The 11,300-nt window shown below is 36.9% G+C and overlaps 2 protein-coding genes across 7 annotated transcripts in view; one reads left to right on the forward strand and one right to left on the reverse strand.

The window, feature by feature from the left end:
* Positions 1–8,236, forward strand: part of RhoGAP15B (RhoGAP_ARAP and RA_ARAPs domain-containing protein RhoGAP15B) — a 12,636-nt gene extending 4,400 nt beyond the window's left edge. For all 5 annotated transcript variants that reach the window (XM_085487873.1, XM_085487875.1, XM_085487874.1 and 2 more), the window contains 11 exons: positions 63–1,159; positions 1,464–1,622; positions 2,649–2,838; positions 3,744–3,876; positions 4,668–4,907; positions 5,260–5,472; positions 5,649–6,070; positions 6,303–6,542; positions 6,833–7,035; positions 7,118–7,159; positions 7,293–8,236. In XM_085487873.1, coding sequence (XP_085343999.1) covers positions 63–1,159; positions 1,464–1,622; positions 2,649–2,838; positions 3,744–3,876; positions 4,668–4,907; positions 5,260–5,472; positions 5,649–6,070; positions 6,303–6,542; positions 6,833–7,035; positions 7,118–7,159; positions 7,293–7,431 — 3,078 coding nt within the window. In that variant the 3' untranslated portion in view covers positions 7,432–8,236. The remainder of the gene's footprint in view (positions 1–62; positions 1,160–1,463; positions 1,623–2,648; positions 2,839–3,743; positions 3,877–4,667; positions 4,908–5,259; positions 5,473–5,648; positions 6,071–6,302; positions 6,543–6,832; positions 7,036–7,117; positions 7,160–7,292) is intronic.
* On the reverse strand, positions 1,619–11,210 carry LOC114940677 (uncharacterized). Of its 2 annotated transcripts, XM_085487882.1 has the most exons (5): positions 10,636–11,210; positions 9,242–9,712; positions 6,634–9,088; positions 6,310–6,551; positions 1,619–6,197 (listed from the first exon to the last, which is right to left on the reverse strand). In XM_085487882.1, the coding sequence occupies exons 1-3, from the start codon at positions 11,050–11,052 to the stop codon at positions 8,675–8,677; spliced, it is 1,302 nt and encodes a 433-aa protein (XP_085344008.1). In that variant the 5' UTR covers positions 11,053–11,210; the 3' UTR covers positions 1,619–6,197; positions 6,310–6,551; positions 6,634–8,674. The 2 variants fall into 2 exon arrangements, with proteins under 2 accessions (XP_085344008.1, XP_029171249.1); XM_029315416.2 differs by having other exon boundaries at positions 6,310–9,088.
* Between the last annotated feature and the right edge of the window lie 90 nt (positions 11,211–11,300).

Consider the following 11,300-nt stretch of genomic DNA (forward strand, 5'->3'; position numbering starts at 1 on the left):
ATTCGTTCATTGCATTTAATCAAATTAAAAAGATATTTTCTACTTACATCTTTCCACTTTAGGGCAGCGATTCCGACCAAAGCCTAAACTTGTCCGACGTCAATATAAATCTGTCACTTGATCGATCTGAAAGCTCTGCCAAGAAACTGTCGAGATCAGACTCTTGGACCTTCTACGATGCCACATCCAGCATTAATACCGACGAGGTAGACAGAGTATCTAGCGTAGAAGAAGAAAGCTCGGAAAAGTCCATCGAGAGGGACACAACAACGTTGGACCGAACCTCTTGCGCGTCCAACGAGAGTCAGGCTTCCATTCAAAACTCTCTCTACGAGAATCTGTCACCGCCCAGGGTCGATTACCAGCAACAACCGGCAATCATTCCCCGGATTTCCCCGGATACGAGGCAGCAGAGCAGCAAGTCCCTACTCTTCGAGTTCGATCCATTCGCGAGGACGTCCGAGGATGAGAACGTCTACAGTAACTACGAAAACAATGATCTGATGTTACTGGAGACTTTGTTGGCAACCAACGATTCATCCGGCAGTGCTGACAGCACCCTCGAATTTCGCGAAAGCGCTGAAGAAGAGCAGGAGGACGAGGACTTGACGCATCCTGGCATCAGTTCGACACCTCCGGAGCCACCCAAGAGATTCGATTCTCTTCCGAAGAACGAGTACGACGTACCGGAAGGCACGGAACAGCCCGACAGGATCCAAGCGTCGAGTAAGAATCCTCCTCTCTTGCCAAAATTGGCACATTTGGTGACCAAAAAGCAGCCTGCAGTTCCTCCCAGGAAACCTTCCGCGAGGATCCCTTCTACGGACACTCCTTCGATTCCTCAATCGGCTGCGACGACGATGACGTCACCCGCCAATAATAACGTCGAGGAGAGTATCACTAGTCCTTTGTCGGGCACACCGAAGATTGGCGAGGAGAATCGTAAAGTGAGTGTGATACAAAAGCTGAAAAAACTGCGACAGGAGTCCACCGTACATGGCATCAGGCCAAACGTGATTAGTTTTGTGAAGAGCGGCAGTAAATTGTTGTCCAGAACTCGCGAGCACATCGGCGAGTCCGGCTCGAGGTCGTTGCGAATGGAGAGGCCAAAGGTCAATGTTCCGCACAATCCGGTCACACACAGAGGAATGGTGTACAGGTGAGAAGAAACGTAAACTTTTGCGAGAGATCGTGCTCTTTTTCCGGTCCCACATTTTTTTTCAAACAAAACTGGAACCAATTTAGAAAAATTGAGAAAAACGTTCTATAAGTGATCGAAAAAGATATATTGGATAAATATTTAGAAGAAGAGGAAGACGCGATTTTGATAATATAACTTTAATAATCAATTGAGTAATATTTCCAGTTTTAATCTCTGAATAATCGAGTAACACTAGTCAGTTTAAACCGAGCGGTTGCGTTATAATCGGTATTAATTAAAAATATCATCATTTCCTGCGGAGGCCGGGAATGGGCATCGAAAGGGCCAAGGACCTCGTGCCGAGAGCTGCAGTGTTGCTCGATCGGAAATTATCGTTCTACACTGACAAGAGCATGTCTACGGTGAAAGAGGTCGTGGAACTGGAGACAGTGCACAGTATTCATCTGCTTCAGGATGTCAAGTGAGTTATTTTATTTTATAAACACACGCGATATGCACAATAGCGTGTGCGATACGTGATGATGAATATTTTTCCACGCTTCTTTGAAGAGAGAAAAAGTTATATACATCCAACTTCCGCGATTTATCACATCCCCCAGAAATTATGTTATTCTGTATTCCGTCGAAAGTGTATCTGATGTTTATTCTGCGGGAATAACCTGGAGATATATATTCCACGCTTTCTCCCGATTACGAATGTTATAGGTCTAGATACCAATCTCGATTCGGAGATTCAGACAGTTCATTATGTTCAAATAATATATAATGTATGACTCATTCTCGCGCTCGGTATATACATTTGCATCGGGCCGCGAGTCCAAGTGTTAAGACTAGCTGGCCAGACGTACACACGTTCCCCTCGCAGAGGCGTCACTCTCTACGAGAGAGGTCTCAAGGTCCTCTTTGTTAAACGGGAAGAAAAGGATCTCACGAGAGAGAAGTTTTTTTCGAGCGTAACGATCCGACCTTGCGTAGCTCTCTCGCGCTATCGAGCGATAAATTATTGCGATTCCCTTGAAACGCAGTATTATCACAGCTCCTTTCCTTTCGAGCTTTTTCCGAGAAACCAAGTCACGTATAAAAAATATTTGCGACATAAATCCGTAACCCCGATCTTCATAAATGCGCAGTCTTCGCTATATATCGACGCGTCTATCTTTTGTGTCTATCGATTAAGCCTATTAGGGGCCCCATTCTAAGTCCACATCTAAGGTATATAAACACGTCTTGTTATGCTATAGCTTTTTTTTAATAACAGAAGGAAAAATCTCGCGTAAATCTTCCTGGTCCTCGAGGAAGGATCGGAGAATATGTCGGGTTTTTAGCAGCTAAATCCTCCCTCTGAGGGTGTCTTGGCGCCAGACAAGATCGTGTCTCTCGATTCTATTCTGCGCATATATCTTTATTATGTCGTTCCCTTCAACTCCCGTCGTACGCGCGTCATTATTTCGCCTCGCGAGTGAAGATAATTGCGAAATGTGCGCAGAACCGTGGACGGCGAGACGGTGCATTGCGTGGCGATTAGCGGCGCGGGCAGACCGAGCGTGCACGTTTTCTACGCGAAGGGTATCGCCGAGAGACGGATCTGGGCGCAGAGGATCCTCGAGGCCACCACGCCGGTCTTCCCCACGAGGTACACTGCCGAACTCACCAGAGCGGGCTGGGCTTACTTAAAGGTAAGAAAACCAAAAAATTTGTTAACGTGATTGAACCTTTCGGCTAAATATTATTTAAATAAAAGTCGCAGAATAAAATAGAATAAATTATAATATATATCTTGCATTTTGATGATCGATAACAGTGAATGATGAGATGAGAAACAATTGTAAAATATAAAGATTTATATTAATCATTGATCAAAGTAATAAATGATAAAAGACCAAAAAGTGTTATTATAAAAGATCTGTTCCTTTTGTTTAACATTTAATGTAATTCAAATTGTAATTAATTCGAGAGACGCTAATATAAAAAAAGAACAAAAATTAGGTAGAAAATAAAAAAGCATATATAAAAAATTTTATATTATAATTGATCGTGACCATAATTATGTGTGTCTGTGTGTGTATGTGATATATGTATTATATACTGTAGCTAATTTATATTACATTTACATTTTATATTAATCAATTATAATAACTTTGCAAGCCTACCTTAATTGTCTCTTAAGGTACGTTAAAAATCTTATTTCATTCATATATAATGTAACTTTGCCAATATCAACCTTCTTTTTATGATAATTATAAGTAGTAATTAAAGAATAATTAAAGATACGAGTCATTTTCGTGCAGAAGAGTTTGTAATAAAGAAAGTTCCATTACACTTATGCTTGATTTCTCACAGATTCTAAATATCTGTTCCTAACTGTTCGTGTTTGCGAAAACAGTGAAACCTCATATGCTGACATGCAAATTCCTCTTCTAAAATTTCGCGAACGTTGTGAATATTTCGTATATTGGTAATCGCTTTTAAATTCTTTTCGTCATAGATAAAAATAAAAATTGTCGAATATTGTCTTTTTCTTCCCCTCTTTCTCTCTCCTTCGCGACGATTACAATACCTAATTTCTTTTCATATTTTTCAGGAAGGCGTAACAGGGACATGGTTCCCAGCTTGGGTTCTTCTACACCAAAGGACTTTGATTTACACAAAATCTTTAGAGCCTGCTTTTGCTGTGAATTTTGAACAGGTGGATTTGCGGAAAGCGCGTTGTATCGGTAAGATGCAGTTAAAAAATTAAGGAAAAAAAATTAAATTAAACTGTCAACGTAAATATTGACGTAACAAAGACGGATAATCTTGATGTCAAAGATAAAAATTAATTTTACTTTAATAAATTTACATTGTCACGTCGTTAAATCTTAGAGTATTTTTATTGCATTTATACTTATCGGCATTTATTTAGTCTATAATTAATATCAGAGATTTGCCTTGAAATCAATCTCAGTCATTGAAAATTATTGCGACCCAATTAATCCCGCGATTGAGACGCGAAAGATTGAGACGCCCTAATTGCGATGATAAACGAGTTCGACTGTCGCTTTATCAGTGATTCAACATAATAAAAATTGCTCGATTAAAAAAAAATACAGAATCATCTTTCATACTGTATGACCTAATTTGGACAAATGTTATTAATATCATGCTGCGTTCAAGGATCATTAATCTCAATAATCGAAGTAGCTTAAATCATTAAAATTATAATTTCATTAATTCTTTTATCCTTTATATAGAAAAAGCATTTTAAGACATAATTATAGAATATAAAAAAAAATACAAAAATATATGTGTATGATAGAAAATATAGAATTATAAAGTATATATGATTTGAAATAAATTCCGAAATAAAGTTGTATAATTCGAGTGCCTTTTGTGTTGGTATTTTCAAAAATAAAAAGAGAAAATGAACAGAGAATATAATAATTAATTAGAGAAGAGATGATTATTTATATAATAACTACGTTTACGAATCGCATAAAAATTAATTAATCGATTCTTGACGTTGCAGTGCTGCGGGAACAGGAAGGCCCGATCGCCGGAAGCGGGGTGGTTCCGGTCGTAGTTGCGGATGCCAGGGGTAGCGGTGCCCTGCACATCGCCACCCCGGGACCCCACGAGGCAACCGCTTGGCGACACGCGCTCTATCAGGCAGCCACCAACTGCGGCCCTGCCTTAGATCAGCAGCAGATCACGCAAGACAATGTGCCCGTCATCTTGGACAAATGCGTCAACTTTATCTACGCGCATGGTGATTAATGAATCATTTATAATTATTTCGAATGATAGAATAATAACTTGGCGGAATTGCGAATGCATTTGAAGATGCGTCCCATCTCATGGGCAAACATTTTTAATTTTTTTTTTATGTATATATGTATATAATTATTTTCTCGATTACGAGATTGCAAGACATCCTGTATAATATATTACAATGAAATTCGCGTCATCTCGCTGTATCATTAAGATTAATGAGAAATTGGGAAATATCCTGCATGATAATTAAGTTCCTTCAAAGAATTTCTGATTGTATTACTGAATAATATTATATTATTGTAATTTACTCGAATATGTCTAAACAAGACACCTCTTTATTCCTCCAGGCATGATGTCGGAAGGCATTTATCGTCGCAGTGGATCGAGTAGTGCCGTAGTGAAATTATTGGAAGCTTTCAGAAGAGATGCATGGGCCACCCAAATCACTCGGAATTCGTATACGGAACATGACGTAGCTACAGTTCTTAGAAGATTTTTGCGGGACTTACCGGACCCATTATTCCCTGCCAAAATACATGATCGACTCTGCCTCACCGCCGGTAACATAAGAGATTTATTCAATACAGATATTTTTTGCTATAAAAATATCCGACATACCAATTAACAGAATGTTTTCATTTTCAAAAAATTACTATTAATGTTTCTCTCTATTTGAAATAATTACGCATTTGATTCATTGATCACCGCAAAGATAAAGTTAACGCATTTATTTCAGACTCGACCAGCGAAGAAAATAGGGTGGCAACTTACCAGAAGTTACTGTCTACGCTAAATCCCGTGACGTCGGCGACGCTTCGTCGGATCCTGGCGCATCTTCATGGTCTCAGTCAGCAGAGCGCTAGGAACCTGATGACCGCCGAAAATTTGTCAGCTGTTTGGGGCCCAACATTGATGCACGCTGGCGGGAACAGCGCCGAAGAGTGGAACCGCGCGGAGACCAAGGTCGTCGGTGATCTCATCAAGTTGTACCCGAAGCTCTATCAACTGTCGTCGGCTGATTTGGCCAAGGAGGCAAAAATGCTGGAGGTCTTGGAAAAACATCACGTATCCAATAATGGACCGCGAGGCGCGCCTTCGGGAGATCTCAAGATCTGGATATACATCTTATCGCCAGACGGACAGTGCATGAATGTCACTGTAAGGATTTCTTCTCGATGTAATCGATATTCTTCATCTGTCTCTTAACTTCCCCGATAAATCGATAGTTTCTCAATTTCTAGTTTCTTGTAGTATTTGTTAAGGAGAGAATGTGTTTATCGGCAATCTGAAAATTATATTCATACTGATGATTAAAATTCAACCATATATGATATAGTTTTGTGTTTTTAATACTTTTATGTGTTTTTAATTAATTAATCGATTTAATTAGATCGGACCTCAAAAGACTGCGTTTGACGTATGCCGGGAACTCGCTGAGAAAACCAATTCATCAGCTCATGAATTGTGTCTAGAAGAATACACTCTGTCAGGTGCGCTGGAACGGCCGTTGCATCACAACGAACGTGTTCTGGAGGCGGTGGCGAGATGGGGATACTGGGATCCGGATGATAGAAAAGATAATATCCTCATCCTCAAGAAGGACCGATTGTACAAGGACATCGTGCCTCTGGTGCGTGTGCTATGATAACAGAAGAACAGACGGATAAAAAATTCTCATAAAGCTCAGAATAAAATGTAACATTCGCAAACATGATACGTACGTAAACATTGTCCAGTGATTCACATGACCTAAATAACATAATAGCTTTGCGTGAGTTCAAGGTACAAAACAAGCTATTTTATACGGATCAAATTGCGTGATTTCAAAAGCGGAAAGAAAGATGCGTGCGAAAACAGGATACGGTTTAATTGACATTAATAATGCTTCTTGATCTTTTCTCTGTATGTGTGTATATATAGGTGAAACCGCCTATGACAATCTCCGGAGAACTCAAATTCGCGGACACCAAGACGAAGAACCTGAAGAATTATCTTTTCGAATTCAGCCAGGCGAAGCTCTGCTGTTACAAAGACAAGGTGTGCTCCGTGAAGCTTCATGAGTGGAAGATAGAGGATATCGTTTGGTACTTGGGACACGAACCTAAACGCAATCCACAGATGGGGTAAAACCTTTTAACACGTAATTACATAATAATTTTGTGACGTTTCTTGAAAAATATCTATCAGGATATTTTTTTGTCACAGCTGGTCTGTCACGTTCATCTCGAAAAACAAGAAACCTACGAGGTAAGAATTTAATATAAATAACAATTAATTATTCATTATAACTTGATGGAAGATATATTATACATTTTAAAATCTTTACTATCCCAACATACAGTATTCTCGATAGAACATAAGACATTCAATTATCTTTCAGATGTAAGGATAGCCCGTATTTTGGGAATACCTTAGCAGGAACATCCAAGGACGAACAGTACAGATGGTTGGCGGCCATGCTCTTCGGGGAGTATCAATTGAATCTCCGACCTTCCGCGGTGAACCTCATGGATCCATAATTGATTGAACCTATAAGTCACTTAGGTGACCTCCAAAGTGTGATAAGTGATACTTTCTAATAATAAATCGTGGTACAGACTTTGAATATAAAAAAAGTGTAACATATATATTTCAGTAAGAAGAACTGGCTTAATATACGGTATCCTAAAAGTTTGATCTCTAAAAAGCGATTATAAATTGAATTATTTTTTTACAAATCGATTAGCGTGTGAGAAACTTTGTCATCTTTAATGATCTCAGATAGCCAGTGTGAACACAAGTTGTTTTCATGTTGCTAACAAAGATGTTAGTATTTTACTACACATCTATGTCGTCTATTATGCTGTTTGCTAACATTTGATGCCGAAAATGAAACATTTGCACGTTTTAAACATTATGCTGGTGTTAGAATTAAATAGATGTTGACAATGCTGACATAATTATAGCAACGTATTTATATATCTGTTAGCAAAGAAAACATTATATGCTATTATATGATTTTTGTTAACAGTATGCTTATTTGATATGTTTCTTCTTTAGCTGAGCATTTGATTACGACAAAATGTTAACGTCATGCTAGCTACTCAAATACTTAATTCATATTCCTAGCAAAGAATCAGCATCGATTACTGGCATCTTATTTTTATACGTTATTTAGGCATACTTGGTTATCTGGGATGCTGTGAGTCCATCATTACTGTAACTCTAAAAATTATGTTAATTATCGCGTCATATATAACAAATTATATTTTTAGAAAAATCAAATCAACGATATAAAAATCAGTAATACAATGTTTTATAATAAATTTGTTTTCGATATATGTACATACATGTGTACCCAATAATGTAATCCAATATTTATCTTTTTACATTTTATGTGAACAATACTTGCAAAAAATTTTATTACATTTAAGAATAAAGAACATTACTATTTATAAATTTAAATACAATTTTAAAAGCAAAAAAATAAATCTTAAATTTTTTTGTTCAACCGGCGCGCGAAAAGTCGCCCTGTACGCACATGATGGGATTTTAGAAAGGGCTCCCTTTCCACGCACCGGTCACAAAATATCATAGCCAACATGTGCGAGTCATAAATCGGCCGATCGTGCGGATTGTCACACTCGGCTTCCCCTCGTGCGCCAAACTTTCGCACTCTCGGCCGATTTACGATCCCCCGCACTTGTTAGCTAATATACTATTATGTATAAAAATTTAAATTAAATGTTGCATTAAACAGCGCTCTTATTTAGCGCATATTATTTATTCATTATATTCAGATTTTATATTAGTTAAATCACATACTGACACGTATGCTGGAGATGGTATTGAAGACAAATAAAGCGGATCGGTTGATGAATTAGAAGGAAAAGTATCAGCATCATCTAAATCAGCAATACGGCATACTGCTCTTCTAATTTCACTTTTTAATTTTCTTTTGTTCACCTCGGAACGTAAACTTCGTAGTTCTAACGCTACCCACTCGCCGAAACGATCATCTTCATTTGATACTTTGGATGATGAAATTTGTGAATGCCTCGATTCTTCTTCATTAACGATATCTAATGAATTAGTAGGTAGCATTTTTTCCCCTTTCTCGTCTTCCTGATTTTCTGCAAACGCCTGCTCATCCTCTATTGTATCCGATTGTTCGCGTTCCTTATTCTCTTCTAATATCTGTTGAATATAAAAAATAATAACAATAAGAAGTATATATTCAATAAAAGTGTATACTACATGCTCTCTACATTGTACTATATATACTAGTAATAAATGTGTAATCATTTTTCTAAAATTAAAATTACATTCATATTGTGTTAAAGAATATACCATTTTATTGTTGATGGAGTTTTCTACACAGCCTTCAGCTACTGTATTGGACTTCCAGCCACCGTGTCTTTTTAGTGTTAAGATGTCTACTCCAGAGTCTGCTAGGAGTGTGGCAGAAGTGCGACGAAAGGTGTGGCTTGTGTAAGAATCAGGATCTGGTAGTTTGAGATATTTTGCAATGATCTTTGGCATTCTGCCAAATTTATTGATTCCAATCGGTTGTTGAGTGCATTTTCCGTTCTGATAATTCAAGAAGAATCTTGAAGTTTGGATGTCTTTTGGTCTGAGTTTCACATATTTTTTATATGTACTGTAGAATTCATCGGTGACTACAAAGGTTCTTGGTTTGTAGTTTTTTGTCGTTGGAATTTTAATCAACAATAGAGATCCTTTGTCTTCAATGTCTTCTATGTCTATTTTAGTGAGTTCCTCTCTTCTGCATGCTCCACATATTCCAAAGATGGTAGCTAGCTGTAAATAGTGAAATATATGTGTAAGTAATGTATAAAGTTGTGAATAGTTGAGTATGCGTATATGTAATGTGTAGAGTTTTTATAATTTATTTGCAGGGTTGGGAAGTAATGAGTTACTTGTAACGATGTTACTTTTTTTCAGTAACTGTAACTTAACTTTGTTACTTTTCTCCATCTGTAATTGTAACTGTAACTTAGTTACATTTTTTTATTAACTAGTAACTATTTTAATAATTACTTTATTAGTTACTTTTTTTGGATGCGCTAAAAGTATCGTTTAAGTATGATAGCCGTTATACTGTTAAATTAAATTTTGATAACGATAGCATATAGATCTTCATATGATTTAATCTTTTACCTAAAATTTTCATTTTGTGTACATAAAATAATATAACATATAATTAAGATCGACCAATCACAGTCAAGTATTTAAAAAAATTCTTAATTGTAATAATTGATCGATTTGCTTGCGACTTTGCGATTACCATTTAGTAACTTACTATAACTATTTTTACTGTTGTATATAAAGGTCATTCAAACATTGATGGTAATCGCAAAGTCGCGAGCAAATCGATCAATATTACATTCAAGAATTTTTTTAAATACTTGACTGTGATTGTGCATAAAATGTAAGCTCCTTATATTTAAAATAATGTATAATTATTTTTAAAAAGTAACTGAAAAGTAAGGACTCGTTACTTTTTGAGTAACTGTAACTGTAACGAGTTAATTTTTAAAATCAGTAACTTATAACTGTAACTACTTACTATTGTTAACTGTAGTTACTTTTTCAATGAAATAAGTGTAACTGTAACTAATTACTTTTACAAAGTAACTTTCCCAACCCTGTTTATTTGTATATTTTTAATTATGTTTTATGTTTGAGTTATGCAATAATTTATTTTTATATTTGATATTTACCTTTGTAGCTAAGTATTTGTTATCGGGAGCTTCATCAATAAATTTTTTAATTTGCTGCGGTGTCAGAGTGCTTGATTTTTTAGATTGAAATCCTCTAGACTGTATTTTGAGGAATGTATTCAGTTCATCATATTTATAGATGTCAAGGTTATTGTTGAATTGGATGGTGGCCCTGAGCATTGAATAGATTCCCCACAGAGTAGATGGCTTGTGCAATTGTGACAGCTCTTTGAAATATGTCAATAGTGTATGTTGAGACATAGATTCAGTTTTTTTTTCAGATATCCATTGTATAAAATTGTTGTAAGCTGTCATATATTTGTGCTTGGATTTTTCTGGCAATACATTTTGTACTGTGGTTTTTGCACTTTCTAGTATTTCTGGAAGCGTGTCACTTTCGGTTTCTGGGATATCCATTTTGATTATAATTGCTTAATTATGAGTCGCACGTAGAAGTATTTTTCGAGTAATACACATGAGTACGTGTAAGGTTGGATTAGGTGCGTGTTGGGATGGGGCGAAGTAGCGGTAATTTCAGTAGTTGTTTTCTGTGTGCGCTGCGAGATGGCGTTCATGCTTTTCAGCAAGGAAGACGCAGATAGTCGCCAAAGACCTGTCTAAAGAGGAGACCATCATTTTTGCCCCTTACCAACACACTTTGCCCC

This window comes from Nylanderia fulva, unplaced genomic scaffold, assembly GCF_048542155.1.
Source record: "Nylanderia fulva isolate GAGA-0341 unplaced genomic scaffold, ASM4854215v1 Scaffold6, whole genome shotgun sequence".
In the NCBI taxonomy this organism is placed as follows: domain Eukaryota; kingdom Metazoa; phylum Arthropoda; class Insecta; order Hymenoptera; family Formicidae; genus Nylanderia; species Nylanderia fulva.

What these genes read in the sequence shown, in the direction of transcription:
- LOC114940677 (XM_085487882.1), bottom strand. Translation starts at nt 11,052, where the DNA reads ATGGATATCCCAGAAACCGAAAGTGACACGCTTCCAGAAATACTAGAA. An exon ending in ACAAATACTTAGCTACAAAG is followed by an intron (nt 9,713 to 10,635) that starts GTAAATATCAAA and finishes CACTATTTACAG; the next exon opens with CTAGCTACCATCTTTGGAAT. An exon ending in ACTCCATCAACAATAAAATG is followed by an intron (nt 9,089 to 9,241) that starts GTATATTCTTTA and finishes TATATTCAACAG; the next exon opens with ATATTAGAAGAGAATAAGGA.